The 25,128-nt window shown below is 36.0% G+C and overlaps 1 protein-coding gene across 3 annotated transcripts in view; it reads right to left on the bottom strand.

Moving 5' to 3' along the window:
* Positions 1-25,128, bottom strand: part of ClpX (Caseinolytic protease chaperone subunit) — a 201,486-nt gene that overhangs the window by 107,009 nt on the left and 69,349 nt on the right. For all 3 annotated transcript variants that reach the window (XM_090406130.1, XM_090406128.1, XM_090406129.1), the window contains one exon: positions 3,275-3,449. In XM_090406130.1, the coding sequence (XP_090262256.1) occupies positions 3,275-3,449 (175 nt within the window). The remainder of the gene's footprint in view (positions 1-3,274; positions 3,450-25,128) is intronic.

Raw genomic sequence — 25,128 nt, 5'->3', positions numbered from 1 at the left:
TCGATCTCTCTATTATGTGATGAAGCTATATCCTGGTAAGATTATCTTTGCTATACTTAGTGAGAAGTAATGAAAATTAATTCTGCCGCTAGTATATTGTTCCTAGTTGATGTATTCAGCAGGTCAAGATTTAATGTGTGATGTGCTAAGACTTTTTCCTCTTCAAGTGATAAATGCTATATATTGAATTAGGTGTTCATTGACTGAACGAGAATACTGAGAAGCCTATTTGTTGTAATTTAGGAATCTCGAACTTACAAGAACTAAAATTGATTGACTGAGCTTAGAGAAGTACAAATGAGTGTCTGATGGTTTATGAGTTGTATTCATTCTGAATATCTTGAACTGATTTGATATTTAAATGTTTTGAAATATAACCTTGATCAGAGTAAAGTTATGATAGAAGTCCTTTGTAACAAAAAGGATAAGATCTGTTAAATATAATCTTTAATTATAAAGTTTGAGCTCAGCTGAGTGGTATACTAGAATCCTAATGAGAGTTTTGTATTCGTTTAATTGTAATGTCGCTGCTGGAATGCTGTTTTATGATGTAATTTATGTGACACTGCATTAAATAATTTTGTTTGAATTGAATCTTGTATTTGCCTGATTGTTTCATTGCATCGCTCATTAAAATAATACGAATCTCAGCAGGAACCCTATGTAATAAAAATAAAAACTTCGGCCTAAAATCGGCTTATGATAACCTAGTACATTTGAAGGTAGATTTATCTAAGTTACTCTTGCAATTCAGAATATGGAGTGCTGCAGTATAATATAAATTTTCTTCATATTCGATTGATATATCAGCCTACAACCAATTAAATACCAATGAGAGAAAGAGTTATAAGACAATAAAACATGATTGAGAAGAAATTATGATCTAACACTACAAAGAAGAAGAAGAAGAATGGAAATTTGTATTGATTATTGCAATGTTTTGATATTATACTCTTCATACCACATTTACAATCACTCCTTTGTGGCATGGAAGGTGTAACAACCAATGTGATAAAATTGCAACAATATGCAGAAGAAAACAAGCATCTAGAACATTTACCAAGACTAACAGTCATGATTTCAAATGCTATAACCAATGGATCTAAATGTGTACCAAGAGAAGTAACACATCACTAACAGTGATGTGAGATTGGATATGGAGAAGAAAGTTCAGAAGCAAACACATCAAACAGGATGAGCATGCAGCATAATTCATCACTTCATAAGACCAATTTCCATTAATCCAGTGTGCATTTGCCTGTGCCAATCAATGATGAGTTGATGACTGTTAACAATGAATACATATCAGTAATTGGCATGAGAGGACTATACTCTTCACAAAACTTAACAACGTGCGTATTTGTTGTTAAAACAACAATGTTGTGGGGTTGTTAATGGCTTTAAAACAAAGATTCTCTAACAGCTGATCTGAGCAAAGCTTTATAAGGTGTAATCTGTCCATTAGTATTTTAGGCCTATCTAATTATATTTTAGGTTCAGGATCACCTATGGACTTCATTTCTTCAGCACACTACTGTCAACTGTAAACTTGATGATGCTCTTAACTCTTTCCATGTACTTGCTGTTCAGTATAAAGAACTGATATTACTTTTGAGTGAATCACTGATTTTTGTTTATAGGCTATAAAATTTGCCTATGGTATAGTTGTATCCATTTTGCTGTAATTGAAGAAGTGGCCAATGACTTTTGTATTAAACTGTCAATGACATTAATATGATAGTTATGGGGTTGAAAGTTTATTTTTTACTTGGTTAGGCTATAATAAATTTAATTTAATCCTTTATCCAAGTGTGAGCAAACAAAGTTTGCGCTTGAAAGTATCTTCAGGACTGTGGTAAGGTGGTACAACACCGGACAACTCGTTGCAAAGGTGGAGCAAGCTAACATCACTCCTATTTCAGTATCTCCCATAATGCAAAACGCATCTCCTTGCAGATATGTACAATGTTACATTAAGGGAAGGGCCACTACCCAGACTAGTTTCGACCTTTATTGAGGTCTCTTCAGTGGGAACCAGGCCAAAGATGCCAGGCAGAAGCATTAGCAAGATCATCTCTACCTATAGGAGTTGCCAAACGGTGTGCCACCTTTTTATTAAATTATCTCCACTTGGGCCTGGCTCCCACTGACGAGACCTCAATAAAGGTCGAAACTAGTCTGGATAGTGGCCCTTCCCTTAATGCATATCATTATACATATCCGCAAGGAGATGTGTTTTGCATTATGGGAGATACTGAGATAGGAGTGATGTTATCTTGCTCCACCTTTGCAACGAGTTGCCTGGTGTTGTACCACCTTACCACAGTCCTGAAGATACTTTCAGGTGCAAACGTTGTTTGCTCACACTTGGATAAAGGATTAAACTAAATTTATTATAGTCCAAAAGTGAAAAATAAACTTTCAACATCTTTCTCCAAATCCAGAGTAATTTAATGAAAAGGTGGCATACCGTTTGGCAATTCCTATAGGTAGAGATGACCTTGCTAATGCTTCTGCCTGGTATCTCCACATGGGCCTGGCTCCCACTGAAGAGACCTCAATAAAGGTCGAAACTAGTCTGGGTAGTGGCCCTTCCCTTAATGCATAACATTATACATATCCGAAAGGAGATGTGTTTTGCATTATGGGAGATACTGTGATAGGAATGATGTTAGCTTGCTCCACCTTTGCAACGAGTTGCCCGGTGTTGTACCACCTTACCCCAGTCCTGAAGATACTTTCAGGTGCAAACGTTGTTTGCTCACACTTGGATAAAGGATTAAACTAAACTTATTATAGTCCAAAAGTGAAAAATAAACTTTCAACATCTTTCTCCAAATCCAGAGTAATTTAATGAAAAGGTGGCGTACCGTTTGGCAATTCCTATAGGTAGAGATGACCTTGCTAATGCTTCTGTCTGGTATCTCCACATGGGCCTGGCTCCCACTGAAGAGACCTCAATAAAGGTCGAAACTAGTCTGGGTAGTGGCCCTTCCCTTAATGCATAACATTATACATATCCGAAAGGAGATGTGTTTTGCATTATGGGAGATACTGAGATAGGAATGCTGTTAGCTTGCTCCACCTTTGCAACGAGTTGCCCGGTGTTGTACCACCTTACCCCAGTCCTGAAGATACTTTCAGGTGCAAACTTTGTTTGCTCACACTTGGATAAAGGATTAAACTAAATTTATGATAGTTATGGGGGAAAGGAAAAATGGAACTACTTTAAATTCTATTTCATCTTCATATTAAATTTTAAATAGCAACTTACCACGTGGAATAAAACCATGTGTCTGACTTTCTATCATAGTGTTCTCTGGCCTTTTAGTAGAATTGCTGTTTGGCATGTTGTTATAAATTCTCTTATAGTGGTTGTAAACTGCTACAGAAAGCACTTTCTTAGCATGATTTTGACCAACAACATGTTTATCCAAATATTCAAATATCTATGGAAAACAAAACAAAAAAATACTGCAGTTTATAACATTTAGAATCACTTAATATGATTACTATTTTTTAAATGATTGTTATTTATTATTATTACAGGCACCTCCAGGAAGTTCATGTACTTGTTAAGAGAAGCCCTTCTTCTCCTCCTCTAACTTATACAACCTAAACACTTATCATACTTTCCCATGAATATGTTCTCTAAAGTCCCTCACAACAACTTATTCCACTCACTATCACACAACACAAGGAAAACCTAACTCTCAGATGCACGCTGATCACATTCTTACTCACCTTCTTCCAGGCTGACTTTTGTCTTCCTGCCTACTATGAACTGAAAAATCTATCCTATATCTCCACAAACAATTTCCTTACAAATTTGTCTATCCCATATTTTCATCAAACTTTGAAGCCCACATGCCCTCATTCTCACATCATATGACAACATTTCATAGTCAGACTCCAAACCATCTCCATTGTCTCTTCATCTCTAGAAAACCCAGGTGACCAAATCTGAACACAGTAGCCTATATGTCATCTTTTCAAAGAGTTGTAATGTTATGGCCAAAACAATGAAGGCCAGAATATTGTATTTGCTAATTATGTGTTCTCTTGCAGGTTTATCTGTTTTTCAGGACAAAAGAGCCTAGTTTCTAGGAGGAGAAATTCTTCAACCTCCATATGAGATTGAATTTTTAATTTCACATGAGAATTAAAAAGCTCTTGTGAAGGTTCCTTGCATCCTGGTTGAAATTTTAACCAAGATCTTTACAATCAAAGAGGAGATATACATCACAGTCATTCACTGTAAATTACAAACACTTTAGTGGCAAGTGAATTTCAATTTCTATTGCTAAATCATTAGCATCATCAATTACACGTAGCAGACCTCCTTCAATTCTAACATTCAGATTACAATCTCTTTAATCCAAAATGCATAGCCTTGCATTTTACAACACTAAACAGATAATCATTGGCATATCACATACCATCATTTTGTTGTCTGCACAGTTAGCCAAGTGGCTATGCACTTTGCAACCATATGCCTGCGGAATGAGTGTCCTGGGTTCGATTCTGGTTGACGATTTGAGGACTTAAGGATCTTCATTGGCCATAGCCAAGTTAGCCAGTCTTGGGCATGGACAGCAGGGTTCCCCCCCCCCCCCAGTTTATCTGGGGTTTTTCATCCCACAAGCAGGCAAACCGGCCTGTGAACACACAAGGATACAGTCAGGAATACTTAAGACAATTCCTCCAGCCATAGGTCTAGATTGTCAGCTATGCCGGTACCAAGCCGGGATAAAAATAGGGAGGGGGGGGGATTGAGGTGGTGCTATACCTCTCTGTAAAAGGGGCTCACGGCCATTGAATCACCATATGAAATGAATGAATGAATCATTTTGTTTAAATCATCCTGCAGGGATTTTGTATTAGAAACATTCCATATCAATCTTTTTAACCTCACATCACCAACAAATAGTTGGTAATTACTCTCTAGACTATCCCCCATGTCATTAGTATATGAATGGAATGGCAGTGGCCCAAGAACCCATGGTATAACTACTGGTTACCTTTATTCTCTTAGAATCAGTTAATTCATACTTTACTTTCTGATATCATCAGGTAGCTAAGTCACAACTCTATTTCATATCCATGTCCATTCCATTTGTCAAATTTTGCTGTCACTTCATGAATAAAATGAAAGCAGATTGCTAAATCAAGCTCTATCTTTAACAAAGCCTATGGAGGATTATAATCTGATCAATCTATTTTTGGTTATAGGTCCTAACCAGTCTTTTTAATATCTTCATCACCTCCAAAGAGATGCTGACCATTCTATGAACAGCTGCATTTGCCATAGCACTTGTGTAACAGATCTAATCTTCAATTCAATTAAAACACTGCCTGTACTGATTAGTTAAACAACCAAGTTACAGATACTAATTCCCATACATATTCCATATAATCCATTATTACTGTTCATATATTGCAATATCTTTAATACTGTCTTTATTTAGGTGGGAGATGAATTTCACTGCCTGGTGTGAGAACACCATCCTGCTTAATCGAGGCATGAAAAAATTCCATGTTTAGTGTCTAGAGCAGCATTTCCAGATTATGTAAAAAATAAATAAAAATACAATATATGCATGTATACATTAATTAAAATAAGGGAAAAAAATTCTAGCACACCTATGGTACTAAGTACCATACTATTGGGGGGGGGGTAAAGGGTTTTAAGACGTTCTTTCTTGTGGTTATTATCAGTTGCTTTAATATTATTTTTGTTCTAGCTGTTTATTAGAACTTTCCAGACCCCCCCCCCCCCCCCACGATCATTCTTCTCTCAACTTGCAAAACAGCAAAAGAACTTCAATGATTTCTTTCCATAGTATGATTTATTTTCTTGATTTCTTGGCTGCACTTTATATTTACTGGGCCTGCTCACTGTACTCTTCCAATTCTTACTCCATAATGTGTTCTTTTTTTAAGCAGCTCTTGTTTAATGATTTTGAAATTTCAAAATAATATAGCATAGGTGTTAGATTTGGACCATAATTTTTAAGTATGATAGGAATGGGGGAGAGAATAATATCTGGACCAGAGGATTTTTTTAGTCTTTTTTTTTTTTTTTTATGTGTGATTCCCACTCACAAAAAGGTTATAAACCTAGTACATTTTGTACCATGGGTGGGCTAAGGATTTTTTTTGCCATTTTTATAAATTTTTTATATTTTGTTTGTAATTTTTTTTTTTTTTCATGCTTAAAAAAAAGTGAACAACAACATAATCCTTTGACAATCTTTTTTTGATCAAATCATTTTTAGATGGTCATATTCTGCAATTAGTTTGGGTGTCTTAAGAACGTTTAATATATACAGAAGTTTCATTTCAGTAAAAACTTCAGCTTTATATATGATTTTCTAAAACTATCCATATTGTGAAATTACACACACACTGTATATATCAATGCCACAAATTGTCAACAGTGATTAAAGAATGGTGTCAAGTGAACAAGTGGTTATGGAAAAAGGAAGCCAGCGTATGCATTTCTTGAACAAATGGAGGTAATGGAATAAGGAAGGTGGTTCAATAAGTCTGAAACTAAACTGTGTATGCAGATATTGACCAGCAAAGCTACTTGCATTTTTACATGCTTAGAGGAAAATGAGGAATGAGAGTGACCATTCAATTGAATCAGCATCCACAAATCCATAGAATTTACTATACAATACTGAATACTTATTAACAAACTCATGGACTGGATTTGGACTTAGTGAAATAAAGTCACTAATGTATTGCAGAAAGGGCATGGGTTAAAGTACAGAGCCTTGAGATACTCCAATATTAGTAGGGAAATATAAAGAGAGGAACACATCCATTATGATACAAGCATTGAATAATAAGAAAGGAAACACATTACCAAAATGGGAAGACTTTGGTAAGAACATAGAAAATAAATATCAGGAAGGTGGAAAAATATTCTGGAGGCTGTTAAAAAAGCTCAGAAATGGAGGAAAGAGTGCTGTAAAAGGAATTAGAGATGATAAAGGTGACATGAAAACTGGAGAAAAAGATATCCTTGATGTATGGAGTAATTACTTCAAAAAATTGCTACATGAAACATGCACAGCACAGAGGTAAAACACACTCAACAGGCATGCAATCAGGAATACATATCCATAGAAAAAGCCATCAAAAGCTTGAAATGAGGAAAGGCAGCAGGAGTAGATGTTATTCGACCGGAAACACTCAAGTATAGAGTTATGTATAAGTCTTGCAGTGGCTGCACTGCATAGTTCAGATGGCCTGGTCAGAAGGACAAATTCCAGATGAGTGGAGTAGAGCTCTCACAGTATCCATATATAAAAAGGAATTAAAACTGAATGTAAGAATTACAGAGGTATATTCCCTAATGAATGTTCCTGGTAAGATTTACGCAAGTATAGTTGAGAAGGATTGAGGAAGGGAAGCTTCGTGAAGAAGAAAGACTCTTTTGTTGAAGACTCTTCTTCAACAATTTATCGTACAGCCTGACAGCCTCTATTTGACTTCAAGCCAAATAGAGGCTGTCAGGCTGTACGATAAATTGTTGAGAAATCGTGGGAATATAACAAAGATCTGAATTTAAGCTTTGTAGACCTGCAAAAGACATATAACAAGATGCCAAGAGAAAAGCTATTCAATGCGCTACAGTTATATGTTGTCAATGGTGTATTATATCAAGCAATACTTAGTCTTCATTTGAGTTGCGAGTCAGCAGTTACAATTGAAGGAAGTACAGGAAGATGGTTTGATGTTAAATCTGGTGTCAGACAAGGTATAGATTATTTCCTCTGTTATTCATTATCTATATGGATCACATTAAGAAGGAAAGCTGTACTAAAACTGATATCAAAATTGGAAACGTTAATCTTAGCTCTTTACTTTATGTAGATGGAATTATACTTTTAAATCCAGTACAAGTCTGCAAGATTCCGTGACTAAACAATAACTGTTGTAATAAATTTGATATGAAAATCAGCAATAACAAGACAAAAACAACGAAAATAGGCAGAAAGATTAAAAATATCAACTGCATCATGAATGGAGAACCTATAGAATAAGTAAAACATTTCAGATACTTAGGATCAATTGTTAATGAAGGTGGTAAATTAAATATGGAAACAAACAACAGAATCAATAAAGTCGGTATGGCAGGAAGTGTCAAATTACTAAATTTATATAGAATAAGAGAGAAATTAGTCAAAACACTAAATTAGCTGTATACAAGTGTTCAAACCAATTTTAACTTATGAATCTGAGAGCTGGGTTAGAAATAAAACACTTGACCAAAGACTAGGAACCGCAGATATGAAAGTCCTGAGAAAGATTTGGGGGCATGAACAGATGGCATCAATGACAATATCATATTAAAACAAGGATATTAAAAAAGAACTTGACACTGTTAGCCTCCAGGAATGTGTTAGCAGAGCTAATCTCAGGTGGGATGATCACTTAAACAGAATGGGAGAGGAAAGATTAGAAAACAAGTGTTCTCTGCCAGGTTGGCAGGAAAAAGACCCAGAGGAAGACCAAGATATAGGTGGATTGATACAATAAAAAGTGCCTTAGAAGACAGAAATATAAGATCTGATAATGTTGGAGTCTTGACAGATAACAGGTTAATTTTGAGTAAAATTGTCGATAGGAAGTTAGTAATGATGTAAGTTTTTTATGTAGTACCATCATAATAACCTGTACATCCCTTGAGAGTATATGTCAGGAATTTTATACCATATTTGTTTACCATTTGTTTACCATAGGCACTTCTGCCTTTTGTATGTGGGAGAAATATAAAAAAAAAGAAAAGAAAAAATACCTTTGTTACCTAGCATATCAGCTAGAAAAAAGTTGAGAACTGATTACTGAAAAAGAGCCAACAGGCTTAACTTCGGTGAAGTAAACTTATTCAAATTTAAGTGGATATTGAATACCACAGTTTTCTTGGCCAAATAAGAAACTCAAAGATAGGAAATCTAATCTAAGAGTTTCATGCTGAATATAGCAAACTATATAAAGTTCAGTGAGTCCAAGCGTAAGCCAACAACTGATAGTACAATTCGTAGTAAAGGTGGAACAAGTACCGATCACTGTTCTTAGTATTTTCCCATAATGTAAAAACACAACTCCTAGGAGATGAATTACTGTTCTACATTATGAGAGAAGGTCACTACCCAGACTGGTTTCGACCTTTTTTTGAGATCTCATCAGTGAGTAGGTAGACCTAGATGTAATACTAAGGTTTCAATAGTCAGAGCTTATTTCTTTACTGTATACGAGTTGTCAAAAGGTGCACAAATACAATTACTGAAAAAGAGCAGTGAAAAAGAATGTAGAACAGTAATACATCTCCTAGGAGTTGTGTTTTACATTATCGGAAAATACTAAGAACAGTGATCGGACTTGCTCCACCTTTACTACGAGTTGCCCTAGCATTGCACTACCAGTTGGCTTATGCTTGGACTCGCCGAACTTTATATAGATTTCTATATTCTGTATGAAAGTCTTAGATTAGATTTCCTATCTTTGAGTTTCTTATTCGTCTAAGAAATAATGTGGTATTCAATATCCACTTAATTTTGAATAAGTTTACTTTGCTGAATTGAAGCCTGTTGGCTCTTTTTCAGTAATTGTATTTGTACACCTTTTGACACTAGTACAGTAAAGAAATAAGCTCTGACTATTGAAACCTTAGTATTACATCTAGGTCTACCTACTTACTGATGAGACCTCAAAAAAGGTTGAAACACGGTCTAGGTAGTAACCTTCTCTCATAATGTAGAACAGTAATACATCTCCTAGGAGTTGTGTTTTTAATCCACTTAATTTTGAATTGAGAACCGATGACTTTAATCACTGTTTTCAAGAGGACTAAAAGAAGGGAGATGGAATGATACTTCAATGGATGAAATTTAAACTCTCTTAAACTCCCTTGGGGATTCAACTTTTAATGTCATGCATTAAAGATCCATTATTTATTTTTTAAAAATTCACAAGAATACATAGAAAAAAAAACATCATTATAGGCAGTTTATTTGAAATAACAAATACAAAGTAATAAATAAAACCACTAGTAATAAGCAAGTTTTTATTAAAAATTACTTGCTAGTTCTGAATGTATTTAATTATAAAAATGACATACATAAGTACAGGATAGAAAGTACTTCCTACATATATTATTCTGGCAAAGAATTTTTCTGTCAATCAATGTGAATTGTCAGGGAAACCACATATGTCTGGGTAGTTGCATGAAAGCACAGATACATGCACTAAATGTAGTGATAGAAATTGTAAGTGTAATGCAAACAGAGAGAATGATAAACTACTATATATAAGAAGCATCAGGAATAAACATAGCATCCTTAGCACCAGTAGATGTAATAATATCAAACATAGATAGCAATAAGATATGGGTGAGAGAAGATACAGACTGAAGAGGATAGTTACAGGAATTAGAATGCAATGGATTCAGCTTATTGTGAGGACAGAGAAGAGGAGCAGGGAAATAGTCATACTAATTACTGCAGAAGAATTAAATAATTAAATCCCACTGGATATAAATCGCTGGTGGTGGTGGTAGTAGTAGCAGTGATAACATCAGTAATACAGGAAATGGGTTTGAAACTATTTGGTGTGAGACAGAGATTAAGAGGGCAAAAAAATAGCACAAATATGTACTGCTAGAGACCAGGATCATCTGAAGAGGACTGTGAACTGCACAGACAGATAAATCTTATGCATACAAAGAGGACTATCATTATGGTGGGGATTTCGATGATGAGGATAGAAACTGGAGGACAAAAAATGCATGCAGGATAAGGAGAAATGAATTTAAACAATTACTCAAGGATAACTTACCTTAAGCAGCATATGATGGAAAGGAATTACAGTACAAGAACATTGGATCTAGTAACTCTGTTACTAGATCCAACGTTCTTCACTGGTTTGAGAATTGTCTATAAATGAGTTGATGATTATGCTTCCAACTTTGAGAATAATCATGCAGCTTGGACTAAGGGTGACAATGTGTAAAAGAGCTTGCACTAAGGGGTGCATATATACAACAAAGGCATATGATCATAATAAATTGAGAAAGCAACTCTAGCATTAGCATGAGAAACTGCATGGTAGTGAAATCAACAAGTTATATATTCCAGGAAGACACATGAGCTTTTTCAATGCTGGGGTTGAATACAAATGAACAGAGGTAGTTGTTTTCTTATTAATTATTTCTTTATATTGATGACATACATGAGGTAGAAAAAGTAAAGAAATAAGCTCTGACTATTGAAACCTTAGTATTACGTCTAGGTCTACCTACTCACTATAGCACATTTTTCTTGAAGAGCTAGAGGTTGTTTGAGAACACTTCACGAGGAAGGTCATTCCTCCAGAAGTAGATGGAATAAAAGAAGAACAGGAGAAGCAGGTTTGGTGCATCTGAAGTTATACTAAAAAGAGATGCTGGACAGTTGCTTACTCTTGTTTTAACAGGCCTAACAGAAAGTGGAGAAATGATGCTTGCCAGTTCAGTAGAGCAGCAACCATGGAAGTACCTGTAGAAAAGACATAGAACGGAAACAGTGCATCCGTGAGCTGAAGAGAGCCAGTGAGGATGAAATCACTTGTTAGCTGAATTGTTTCTGGATGGCAATGAGAATATTTTCAGGGAGGTTTGTGGTGCACTATCTTAAACACATGAATAGTATTCAAAGGAAGGGTAGATGTGGGATTTGTATAATTCAGTAGCTGGATTGGTGAAAAACAGGTCATATGTTTATGCCAGTAGATGCTGGAGGTAAATGTCAGTCTAAGCAGCAAGATCTGATTCTGTCTGATTATTTATTACTGAGAATAAGATTCCTTTCTTCACCCTATTGAAGGAAAGTACTGAAATCAATACTATCCTTCAACAGGGTGATAAATAATTCTGAAGCATATGATGCCTGAGCATTACATGGTTGTCAAACGAGTATGATGAATGAAGTTCACCACCATCAGAAAAGCACTGTGGGCAGAATGAGTGGTGGCTGAGAGCAGATAGTTTATGTATAGGAAAAATAGGATAGATGATAAAATAGAGCCTTGAGACACTCCTGCATTAATGGTTTCAAAGAAAGGAAGCTGTCTGCCATGACATGTATTACATGACCAAAGAGAAAGCTGACTACCCAATTACAGAGGGAGGGAGGTAGACTGTAAGAAAGCAATTTGCTTAGCAGGACTTGATGCCAAACATGATCAGAAGCCTCTAGAAACATCAAGAGTGACATCATCTTTCTCTGAACCTTTCCATGGCAATGTCCAGTGGTGGGTGATGTAAGCTATGAGGTCAACTGTGGATCTAGAATGGCAGAATCCATATCCATACTGATGATCACTGATCAACTGATAAGCCCACCTCTAGGCAGTGGAATAGTTTACTGTTGACTTTCTCCATTATTTTGGGGAGGATGTTAGGATATGATGAGTAGGATATAGCAATTATTATTTAGTTGGAAGAGTAACTTTTATCTCCATTTTTTTTTTTTTTTTGGAACAGGAAGGATTTGTGTGTGCTACCATGCACTGGGATAAGTGCCAGCTAAGTACAAAAGATTGCAGAGATGATAAAGGACAGGTATTAGCTGTGGAGCACAACATTTGAATTACAACTGGAAAGATGCCACTGGGAGTGGAAGATACTTTTTGGTGTCTAAATTTTAGTATTCATATGATGCCCTTTTGCCATAAAACCAAAGGAGATAGGCTCAGTTTTTGGTATGATAAGAGACAATTTGTCATGATCATCTATGCAGGAACTGGAGAAAAAGAGTGATGTCAGGAGATCAGATTTATCTTTGGTTGTTAGAACAGTCGTGCCATCTGGATGAGAAACAGAAGTGCAGGTGAACAGAAGTTTCATTAGATGGCCTTTGCTATGGACCAGAATGAACAACTTCCACTTGAACATGGAGCAAGTTTTTTGCTATTGGACTTTACTGAAGACAGATTTGGATTACTGATGTTGTTTTGTATTTAGTGCTTGCCATAGGCCTGATTAAGAAGCTGGTGTTTTTGTTGCAAGCCAACTGTGGGAAGCAGAGTTTTTCCTTCAACTGCTTTGGTACATCTTCTATTGAACCAGGGCTTGGAAATTGGGTAAGAATTTTGAGTAGAATGAAGACCTTCCTATTGGTGAGGATAATTTTTGCAACTCAATCAGTGCATGTGTTTGGGTCAGAAGAGAATAAACAATAGTCAGACCATGGAAAGGAAGAGAAGTCTGATGGTACCTTTGTATACAAGGATGTGCATGGCTAGATGGAGAGCGTTTTGTGATTGTGATCTGAGTTAATGAAAGGATAGGTGATTGCTGCAGTGTATCTCAAAGGAGAACTCGTTAAAAAAAAAAAATCAACAGTATTGTGAGAATAGAGGATTATCAGGAATATGGGTAGGTACATGTACAATTTGCATTACATAAGTGTCATACTTACAGCAAGCACATCCACATCACATCGCACTTGGTCAGTGGTATTGGAAAAGGGGAGCCAAATGGAGTTTTATGAATATTAAGGTTACCTAGAAAGACGACTTAATTATCTGGTTTTGCAGAAGATTGAACCTTGTGGATAGGAAAGTGCAGAGGTCAGAGTGGTAAATGCATCCAATAAATATTAATAAATAATGAAAGGAAGCCAAAAGCAGGGGATTTGAAATTAGGCATTCATTGGGAGGCAATGTCAGATCTTACAAAGGTACAGGTGCAATCCTGTGACAAAAGAATTATGAAATGTGCAATTCACACATTGGAAGTGGACTATGGGTGATGTGGCTGCAATTTGGGTTTCTGTCAAAAGCAGGAGGCCTAGTCTAGATGTCTGTAAGTGACATTGCATGTCCTTTATGTTGATATTAATGCTACAGATGTTGGCGAAGTGGATGTGAAAGCAAATTCTGTAAAGGGATTTTTGACTTGTTTAGTATATTTTGTGTCCTTTTCTTTGCAACTGTTTTTGAGGAAGTTTATTTTAACTGCAGTGACACTAACATTGTTTGTTGCATGATTCAGTATTGATTATGAATTTCGATCAAAGGATAGAGGAAGGACATTCAGTGATGAGACAAGACCGACTCGTGGACAAGACACCATACAGAAAAAGTGAAGTCTCCATGCCAACATGGTCTTGATAGCAGTTACCACATACACACACACACCACTACTCTGACCAGGTAGTATGTGGCAGTGGCATCATGAACCAGCTGACCAGGAAGCCTCCCAATTCATTAATAACAAGGTTTGAGCCTAGCCTGTGATACCACTGTTTAATGGATGTACCCTCAAAATGGAGGAGGGCTTGGGTCTCTAAGTATGTCTGGTATGTCCTTGAAGTGTATTAATCAACCACCTAGTAGGTCTACCATTTATTTCAACTAGGAAGATATCCATTTGCAGCAGGAATGCTGGCTGACTATTGCCAGAGCCCACTTTGTGGAAACAGGCCACCAGACCATGAGAAAGACCTTTATAGGGAGAGGCTGTATACTGTACCTCATGTGCCCATTAGAAGTATTAAAGCAGTTACAAGAGCTTGACTAAAATAATATAACAGAAGTTGGACTGTATAAGATATCGCCACAGATACTGAAGAAATGTGCAAAAACAGTTAGCAATGCTGTTGACTTGGTTGTTGAAGATGCCTAATGAGTAAAAAGGAATTAAGATAATACCATTATTCAAGGATGGAGATAGGATTGATGCAGTGAATTACAGAGAAATCAGTATCTTTAGTGTGGTCATCAAGGTGCAAAGGCTAGTTATGAATTCCATCCAAAGACACTAGGATCATCTAGAAGACAGCATCGTTTTGTTAAAGTTTTGTCATGCTTTAGCAGCCTGCTCAGTGTTCTATAATAGAGTGATAGCAGAATTGTATAGGGGAATGAATATACAGGAATACCTCAATTATCATGGTTATTGCCACGAAAAATACTGCAACAATTGAGTGATAGCAGAATTGTATAGGGAAATGAATATACAGGAATACCTCGATTATCATGGTTATTGTTGCCACGAAAAATACCGCAATAATCGAATCCACGATAATCGGGATAAATAATGCGTGTAAAATGGGTGATCATTGCCAAGGATTTTTCAAATCTATTAATTAAATTTTATATATCAAGTAAAAAAGAAATGTGTTAAACGTGTTAAGTAAAAAATGAAGGTTCATTTAGAAAAACAAGATTATTCTTTAATCTTTATTTATATATAAGGAGTACATACAATTATTCTTTCTTGGATAAAAGTTGGTGTAGAGTTGTCTGGCGGAATTTTTTCTTTCTTTTTTCTTCGTATAAAACTCAGTAGCAACAGATGGAATTTTCAATTTCCTAACGAACTTTCATTGATCACTCGAGATTAGGATCGCCGTTCAAGATTTTTTTCTTTAAAATTTTCAGCAATTCTAAACATTTCGTCCATTTCTTTGAGGGTAAATTCCTTCGGTGCCACGTCAATTTGTTCGTCATTATCATCGATTTGAGCATCGTAAGCGCATTCTCTCTCTCGAGGTTAATTAGGTCTTCATCATCCAGCTCCTTATCATGTGACTGAAGCAGGTTCTGAACATCACCTTTTTCAATTTCTTTTAGTCCTAGATCGAAGCCAAGCTTAGTTATGTCATTGATAACACAAGTTACTTCATTTTCAAATCCTTAAAAATCATTTGCACAATGAGAAATAATCTTTTGCCACACCGCTCTCAGGTTGTTAGACGTTACTTCACTCCATGCTTCTTTGACATTCTCAATGCAATTTTTGATATTGAATGCCTTCCAGAATTCTGTCAAAGTCATAGCTTCATCTCCTGTAGTCTTTTCTATTACTTGTGAAAAAGTTCTTCATAGGTAATATGCCTTAAAGGATGCGATTACACTTTGATCCATTGGCTGGATGATGGAAGTGGTATTAGGTGGTAAATAAATAACTTTTACATTTTCGCACAAATCATTCAGTGCTGTTGGATGACTAGGTGCATTATCTAATATCAACAAGATTTTAAAATCAAGATTTAATCACCAGGAAAACTAGCTGCTGTTTTTTCATCGGCACTTGCAATTTCACCTTGTACACGAACGCTATGAATGCTCGATCGCTTTTTGAACCAATCAAACCACCCTGAACTTGCAGAGAAGGTTTCTTCCACTACTGATGCCGAATCATTTTCGTTTTCTAATTGTTTTCTTTTTAAAGTTTCAAACAAATTCAATGCTTTTGTTTTTATAGTCATTTGACTAAGAGGAATTCTCTTTTGGTTACAATCTTCTATCCACACTGACAATAGTGTTTCCATTTCAGTCATAAGTGCTACAAGAGAGCGATTCCTGGAGAGTGGTGACTCGAACTGGTTGCATATGTAGTGGGCTACATCTCGGGCCACGATAATTCGAATTTGGAGCATAATAATTGGAATTTTGGTATCAAATTACAAACCGTGATAATCGAGGTATTCCTGTACCATGATACTTCTGAATTTTGATAAGACATCTGGCAGGATTCCACATTGAAGGGTGTTATACAAAATAATGAGATGAGTTCCTACAACAAACTTGTGACACAAATTAGAGTGTGGCTGACCGAGAGGTATCAGAAAGTAATATATGGTGGTGCCAAGTCTACGAGGAGGAAAGTGACCAGTGGTGTACCACAGGGTTCTGAACTTGAGCCACTGTTAACTAAATTAATGATATAGGGGAGAGTCTGGGGTGTGATATTTAGTTATCTGCTGCTGATGCTAAGTTAAGGAAGGTGATAAAGAATGTGGCTGATACAGAATCTCTGAAGACTGAACTGTCAGTGCACTGGTTAACAGCATAGTTAAAGAGAACATTAATTAATAGGAATAAGGAAGTTATTTGCCCACTATACAAGACTGGTAAGGCCACATCTGGATCAGTGTTTTGTATGCAGATCCAAGGACAGACAGTTGAAAAGATTCAGCACCAAGTAGCTGAGATGATAAATAACCAGCCTATGCAATTTTGCATATGATGACAGATTGAGGGAACATGGCCCTCAAAGTTTGAGGAATAAAGGGAGTGAAAAAAAAAAAGACATGACAGAAACATACAAGTTAGTAAAACATCTTATAGCATAGACACAAGTGACATTTTGCAGCTTACAGATGGTGGAGGAAGAATTTGGATCATCCCTGGGAACTGGCTAGGGGTGCTATTAGGAAGCATGTGGCGGTCTAGGTTCTCATGGCATGTGGTAAGGATGTGGAATTGGCTATCATTACATGTGAGTGCATCTTCAGTAAATGTGTTAAAGGAGAGATATGATAGAGATTTAAGTGCATGTGTCTAAATGGACCCTCCCTCAATAAATCCTCGAACTCCTTGGAAGTGCAGTCATAATAATAATAATCTAGAATGAGCTGTTCATAACTTATTATACACAGAAACACCACCACACATAATCACAGAATTAAGATATAGGAACAAATTCTTAAGAGATGCCAAGAATAATATTCCTTTTCACTAGTATCAGCATGTCTATAAAATTTGATCTTTATGCAACAAGGCCTATGCAGGTCAGATTGAAAAATTTATAGAATCTCAGAGAATGAAGACTATACTGCCCATGTCTCTACCAAAAACCCTAATATGCAATCAATGGTCCAGAGCTACAATACTTATCTTGATAATGCCTTCCTCATCTTGCTACTTCAAGGAGTCTAACAAAGTAGTTTGCTCATTTTGCTGGAAACCTATTATCATGGCTACACAAATAACCACCTATGAGGTATTCAAAACAACGAACTACATATATGTCAGATGTACAACACACAGTAATGTCAGCTCTGAATTGTTACTTGGTTCAAAAATCTGTAACAATTATTAATTTTGGTGAATCTAAATATTTTTGAATTTTTCCTTTCTGGTGTATTGCTAAAGTGAAAATAAACTAGCTAGAAAAAGTAAAATAAGACCAAGATTGAGGGGGATGGGGAAGCACACAATTGTTGCAGTTAAAAGAAAGTGATTTTATAAAATCAAAATGCAAGGTCTAACAATAATAGTCTTGACAAATAACAGACTAATTTTGAGAAAAATTATTGACGAGAATAACAAACTTAATCACATAGCTCTATCATAGCATACTGTACAGTCCCTGAGAATACATACCAGGAATTTGAATATGATGAAAACTAGGCATGCAGGAAAGACTACAAACTGTTCCTCAATGAAAATAACATCTGGAAGTAGTGAGTATTGATAAATGGTACTGGCCATAAATGACAGTACCATTTTCTTATGTGTCTGCATTTGCACCCTACTAATGATGGGCGTATAAATATATTCCATTTATTAAGTTAATGATAAGGAGGTAGATGCATGCAGACCCCAAATTCAAAGACATTATATTACACAATGTTATGTAGAATTGTTTCCATCTCTATCTTAATAATACTGTTTAAGATATGATCTTTAAAAAATTTTACTACTGAACAATTTAATTTTTTTTTTTTTTTAGCCTTGGCTTATTGCATCTTACTCATTTCTATACGTAACTGTAATTATTTAAGGAACTTGCAATGTAGACTAATATTAAGTAGATTAAATTTAATTAATACTTCCAATATTTAAGCAGTCAAATTGCCATCATCAAGGGATACAATATAATATGACATGTGCACACAGCCACTACACTGAGTAATGAGGCTAAAGTATGTCAACCAAAAGTAAGTCTTAAGTCCTAAACAGTGCACTCTAATTGGCTGTTGGGCTGAAGTACAGCGAATGAGATTTTATCAAATTTGGGGGTGGTTACATGTAACCAAATTTGTTAAGGTTTTGTTAGTTTCTTAAGGCAGAAGAAGATTCAAGGAACAGTCTTCAGTATTTATATTTGCAGCAATGGAATAGAGTGGCCTTCTTAAGAGTATGTGGTGGATGCCCAAAGCATAGTCAGCAAATCCTGAGTGGATGTAGTGGTAGAAACATATGTTCAGCAATTCTAATGTTGGATGACCTGCCTGTTTGACCATAGTAGGATAGTTTACAACTGCAAGGGACCTGGTAAACACCTGGCAGGTCTCAGGACTGCAAGTGGTCTTTGGTGGAACAGATAAGGGATGCCAATTTTTATATGGTCTTCAAGTGGTTGTGAGGTCTATATATGAAGGTATTGTTATATGAACTATTAATTCAGCCCTATAATATAGTTATAATTCATACTGCTTGTGAATGTATCTACCAGTGTGGGCAGGGGATTCTGTAAGCAGAGAATGCCAGAGATTCATCAGGCTGGCATGTAATTAAAGTGTCTAGAAAGGGGAGAATGCTGTTATTTTCCCTATCTAAGGTGATCTGGATCCTGGAATGTTGATTGTTTAGATGCATTAAAAAAAATTTTTTTGAACATCCATGCCATGTGGCCAAATGGAGAACACATAATCAACAAAGCATAGCCAAACAGCAGATATACAGTATGATGCAAAAAAAAAAAAAAAAGTACTGAATAATTACAATGTATGTTATGAAGTAAACAGGTTTATTAGCAAAGAAATATATGTTTACACATGATGATAGGTGTAATCCACCACTATCAGTAGATTCTTGGTTGAATAAAGCATTAACAATGGTAGATTACATGCTCAAAATGGACACCTTGTCTCTGAAGACAGGTTTCATAGTGCATGCGGAGGTTCTCTGTCATCTTGGAGAACAAGGGTGGGGATGTCTGCAGGACATATCATGTAATTTTATTCCTTAGTTTATCAAGGTTTGAAGACAGGTCATGGTGGAATACCCATTCCTTCAACATACTCCAAATGAAGGCGTCAGTGATGTGAAATCAGGAGAACGTGAAGGGTACAGGAATTCTGTGAACCTCAAAAAAGCTCTAAAACCATGTGATGTGTGACAGGTTGCTCTGTGATGTTGGAATACCTGTGCACAAAATTGGATGAATTTTGCATAACACATCCTATGCAAACAGAAACAATACATTCTTGATGTAGTATTTGCTATTCAAGGTCACGGTTGCACCATCCTCTTCAATGAAGTAGAACCCAATTATGCCATGGCCAGAAACCACACACAATGCAGTGACCTCACCATTAAGAGGTTTCTCTTGGACAAATCTAGGTCTCAAGAAACCTGTAGGTTTGTCTTTACATGACTGTTTAGATAGAAATGTGCTTCATCCAAGAATCAGACATTATAGAAGAAAGATGGATCTTCATAGACATTGGCCAGCATGCATGCACAGTATTTCTGCCATGTAGCATAATCCGTTGCTATTAAACACTGACCAACCTGAATGATGGTTGTACGAATTCATAATTTCATCGTTATGGATGATGGAATTATGAATGTGGGATTCTTAGCCTTCTTTCCCATATTACTAACAATATCATGAAAAAGGCATCCAGCTCTTTAAGGATTCTCTGTAGTGACCATCTCAGTGTCCCAAGTTTTATTGTCCTTTGGCAATGACTGCATTTTGGGGACTGTAACTATACTTGCTCCAGCACATGCCCATGACTCTCATTTGTGTTAATAGTTCGTAGTCTCCCTGAATGTCCTTTGCATTGCAGTAGAACACTCCCGGTACATTAGAAACCCTCAATTAAGGCAATGATGACACTACTGCTTGGGAATGCTTACGGAAACAATGAACAAACTGCTCACAAACATGTGATTGTCTTGGACCATTTGCTCTACCAACTCCATATGAACAAAAATAATGCTCAACAATAAATGTCTTTTCTTCAACATCAATCCCATTGCTACAGCTAAATGTAATGGCATAGACTCTACACATGCTTTTCTATTAATGTACATGCAGTTTGATGGCATATTTCATAGCATGTGTACTGAAGGGAAGGGGGGGTGTCAAAGTTAAGTACTATTTTTTTTGTGTCATACCATACAAAATGGTGGTCTCTGTAAGGCAGAGAAGCATGCCACAACTTTGAATACTTTTTTTTTTTTTTGGTGATCCTTTCAGACATCTCTAATGCTTCAGCAGCCAAAGAATTTCCAAAAAAAACTTTCAAGTCTCAAAAACAACATCATATAAACACCATAATAAACTTATCTTCCCCTCATCCTCAAGCAATTAATGCACTCACTCTCTTGGCCATAACTACACTTGCACCTACAAAAATTTCTACAGAAGAAATTGAAATTCATAATGATGAAATTATATCAACCAACATTTGCTGGCAAAGGTTGGTCAATTGGTAGAGCCTCTGCTACTAATGATGCATGCAAAAAAAGTTAAGCAAGTTTGAGCGTGGTTAGTAGTTGGAAGGGAATCAATCATTTGATGCTGTTGGCACACTCTTCCTCAATGAGTCTTTGGACTCCCTGGAGGTGTCAAATAATAATAACAATAAATTATGAATATGAGATTCTTAGCCTTTCTGCCCATATTACTAACAATATCAGACTGGATATTGCCAATGCATGTCCACCAAAAAGTAACCTCTCCTACATAAGGACTATGAAGCACTATTGCAAATGAAAAATAGCAAAAGAATAGTAATTTTCTAAATCTGATAACAGGAATGCTAGAATAGTTTTAAACCACCATGACTACACATTAAAATTTGATTCTTTGCTTAAAGATCGTTCGACCTAGCTTCCCTTGGACTTCTAAGACCCCCCCCCCGCTGCCTGATATACGGACTACCTAAAATTCACAAACAGAATGTGCCATTATTCCCAATTGCAGATGCCACTAATTTATATATTAAATTATAAAAAAACCTCTGTCCACCAATGTCTCGCTTAAAGACACTTTAAACCTTATTCAAGTTGAATCTCCTCCTGATATTTCAGTCTTGTTTAAATTAACCACAAATTTGGGATATTTTGTTCGGCGAGAAAAATTCTACAAACAAATAGAGGAAACAGCCATTGGCTTTCTAATTTTTTCTCCCCTTATGGAAATCTTTGAAGAAAAAACCTTAAACACTGTCCCACATACCCCCACTGCTTGGTTACACTTTGTTGATGATATGTTCTCATTTAGCCACATGGCCTGAAATGCTCTCAATATTTTTTTTTAGCACATTTAAACAATCAACATTCCAGGATCCAATTCACCTTAGAAGAAATGGAAAATAACTGTCTCCCTTTACTAGACAATTTAATTATACACAAGCCTATTACTATTTCCTGAAAAATGAACTAAAATCCTAAAAAAATACACCCTTACAGCCACTTACAGACCATATAAAAAATAAGAATCCCTTACCTGCTCCACCAAAGATGAGCCACAGTCCCTAGACCTGCCAGATGTTTACCAGGTCTCTTACAGTTGTGGACTATATTATTATGGCTCAACAGGCAGGTTTCCACCATTATGTTCACACGGGACTTGATAATCATGTTTTGGACACCCACCACATGTGCTAGAAGATGGTCACTCTACTCCATCGCTGCAAACATAAATATGAAAGACTAGTATTTCTTTGAATCTGTTTTTGCCTTTTGAAACTATCCAAACCTCAATAATTTGGTTCCATGTAACTGCCCCAAATTGGAGAGGCTCTCATTCTCTGTACTTCAGTCCAACAGCCAAGGACACCCATTTTAGCCAACTAAGGGTCATCATTTAAGACTTGAGGCTTACTTTCAGGTGACATGCCTCAGCTTCGGTGATCAGCGTAGTGCCTGCTGTGCACATATTATATCACATTCCCTGATGATGGCAATTTGACCTTGCTGAAATACTGGAAGTATTAAATGAATTTGATTTAGTTAATATATCTACATTTTAATTATCTTAAATAACTACAGTTATGAATAGCTAACATATAAGCCTTACCACCTGACCATTTCTAAAGTGCAAACATTATCTGTTTCATGATTTACTAGATGAAGTATTCCATACTGATATGAACAAATTAGGAGGTTGAATGGAACTCATCTCATCAGCATCTTGATTAACTGTAAAACTGATTTATTTTACTTTAAATACATCACTGCAACAAATCATGAAAAAAGTACAGAAATGATTGCCAACTCATAAAATTTTATACGCATTTTTAAATGCCATTCATACTATACTATTTATTATCACAACAAATGGATTTGGAACTGCTGCCATAAGTTTATAATTTTCTTCTGTGTAATTTTATCATGAAAATGATTCAAATGACACAATGATTTTAATAGTGATTCTAAATATCAAACGTCGATATACTCCAAGAAGGCTGAAAGAAATTATCATATCAAACTGTTTTGCCAATATGGCTAAACATTCACCAAGTAGTTTTGAACCTAAAACTAGATGAACAGTGAAAATTAGTGTACACAGGTTATATGTGCTTGACCAAATAAATGTTAAGGTTGAATTTTGTTGAATGGTGTGTTGAATTTTTAAATTATCAATTTCCATTATTTAAAATGAACTATCAAACGGTGGTAGTTTGTGTGTGTGTGGGTGTGTGTGTGTAAAGCCAAACATATGTCAAAAATTAATGTTTATGACTTATCTATCCATTTTTAACTTATCAACTCTAGACATAAAATTTGTTTTTCCACTACAAATGGTACACTTGAAACTAAAACTGAAATGACTCAACAAAAGTTAAAAGATATCCTAAATACCAAATTTATTTAATCACAGTGAAATTAAAATATGAGTCTGAATCATTTTAATAAAAATGATCTTCTTCTTCTGGTTCCCATCTGCCATACGGCCGGGGGAGGGTAGCTATATGCTACCATTCTAGGGAGAGATGATTATGAGCAAGGTGGTTTCCCATTGCCTTCCTTGCCGTAAGTATTTATGACTGTAACCTGTGTGTTCATGGGGCCGGTTTGCCTGCTTGCGGGATGAAAAACCCCAGATAAACTGGCGGAAAAAACCCTGCTGCCCACGCCCAAGACTGGCTAACTTGGCTATGGCTGAGGAAGATCCTTAAGCTCCTCACGTCGTGGACGGGAATCGAACCTAGGACACTCCTTCCCCAGGCATATGGTTGCGAAGCGCAAAGCCACTAGGCTAACCGCGGGGACAAAATGATCTTAATGAAACCAAAACTGAACAGTGGACATCTTGTTCTAAATCCCAGAATTCATTAAATTCTATCCTTTAAAATTTAAATAGATTTTAAAATTGATTATTACAATATAAGATTTATCAAATTTTGGACTTTGGGAACTTGATGCATTTTGTGAACAGCACCTAAGAAAAAAAAAGAAGACAGAATACAACTTAACTGTTATTTTTGTGTTGTATTTAGTCAGTTCTTAAATATCAAACTGGAACTTTTTATTGGCTTTATTAGTGACCAGAGAAACAATAGCAAATGATATCCAATTAAAAAGCACTATTATCCTTTCAACTTCAAAATCACCAAAATTCAATATAATTCCTCATGAAAGGCAAGCGCTCTCAAACCTAAAGAAGAACAAGGATATACAACTCATCTATTCAAGTCATCTTGAACATCAAAGATTACATAACAAAGATCACCGAGTTCGTTTCAGACACGTCAACCTATCGCATATTAGATTTCGATCCAACTTTAAAAAATCAAAAAGAGACTACAAACCTATTACAGAACATGACAAGTTGGTCTTCAGACTTACAACAAAGTCTGAAATCTCTACATCCACTGACGCCATGCTTATCTGGTGCTGCAAAAGTGCACAAAATTGGAGTTCCGCTCTGTCTGATCGTCGATGGAAGAAATTCTCCTACATATCTATTAGCTAAACATCTAGCCGGTCTATTGAAAGAAAATATAAAAAAATCAGATGCCTTCATAAAGAATTCTAAGCATTTCACTGAAAAATTAAAAGGCATCTCCATCTTAAAAACAGACATCCTTGCAAGCTTAGACGTGGTTTCAATATTTATCAACGCACAACTTGAAGACGTTATCAAGATCCTGGATAATCTCTATCCACATGATGCAGCTCAGCATTTTCATCATTGCCTCAAATCGAATTATTTCAAAGTGAATGACACATTTTATGAACAACTTGATGACTTAGCCATGGGCAGTCCCTTATCACCCTCCCTGCACTGATCTGTTCATGGAAAAATTAGAAGCTGATATCCTTTCCAAATTAAATCCAAAGCCATTAGTTTGGTGGAGATATGTAGATGATGTTTTC

The sequence above is a fragment of the Typopeltis vanoorti genome, chromosome 16 (genome assembly GCF_054136105.1).
Source record: "Typopeltis vanoorti isolate ZY-2024b chromosome 16, IOZ_Tvanoo_1.0, whole genome shotgun sequence".
In the NCBI taxonomy this organism is placed as follows: domain Eukaryota; kingdom Metazoa; phylum Arthropoda; class Arachnida; order Uropygi; family Thelyphonidae; genus Typopeltis; species Typopeltis vanoorti.
This window is presented reverse-complemented; position numbering and strand designations above follow the sequence as displayed.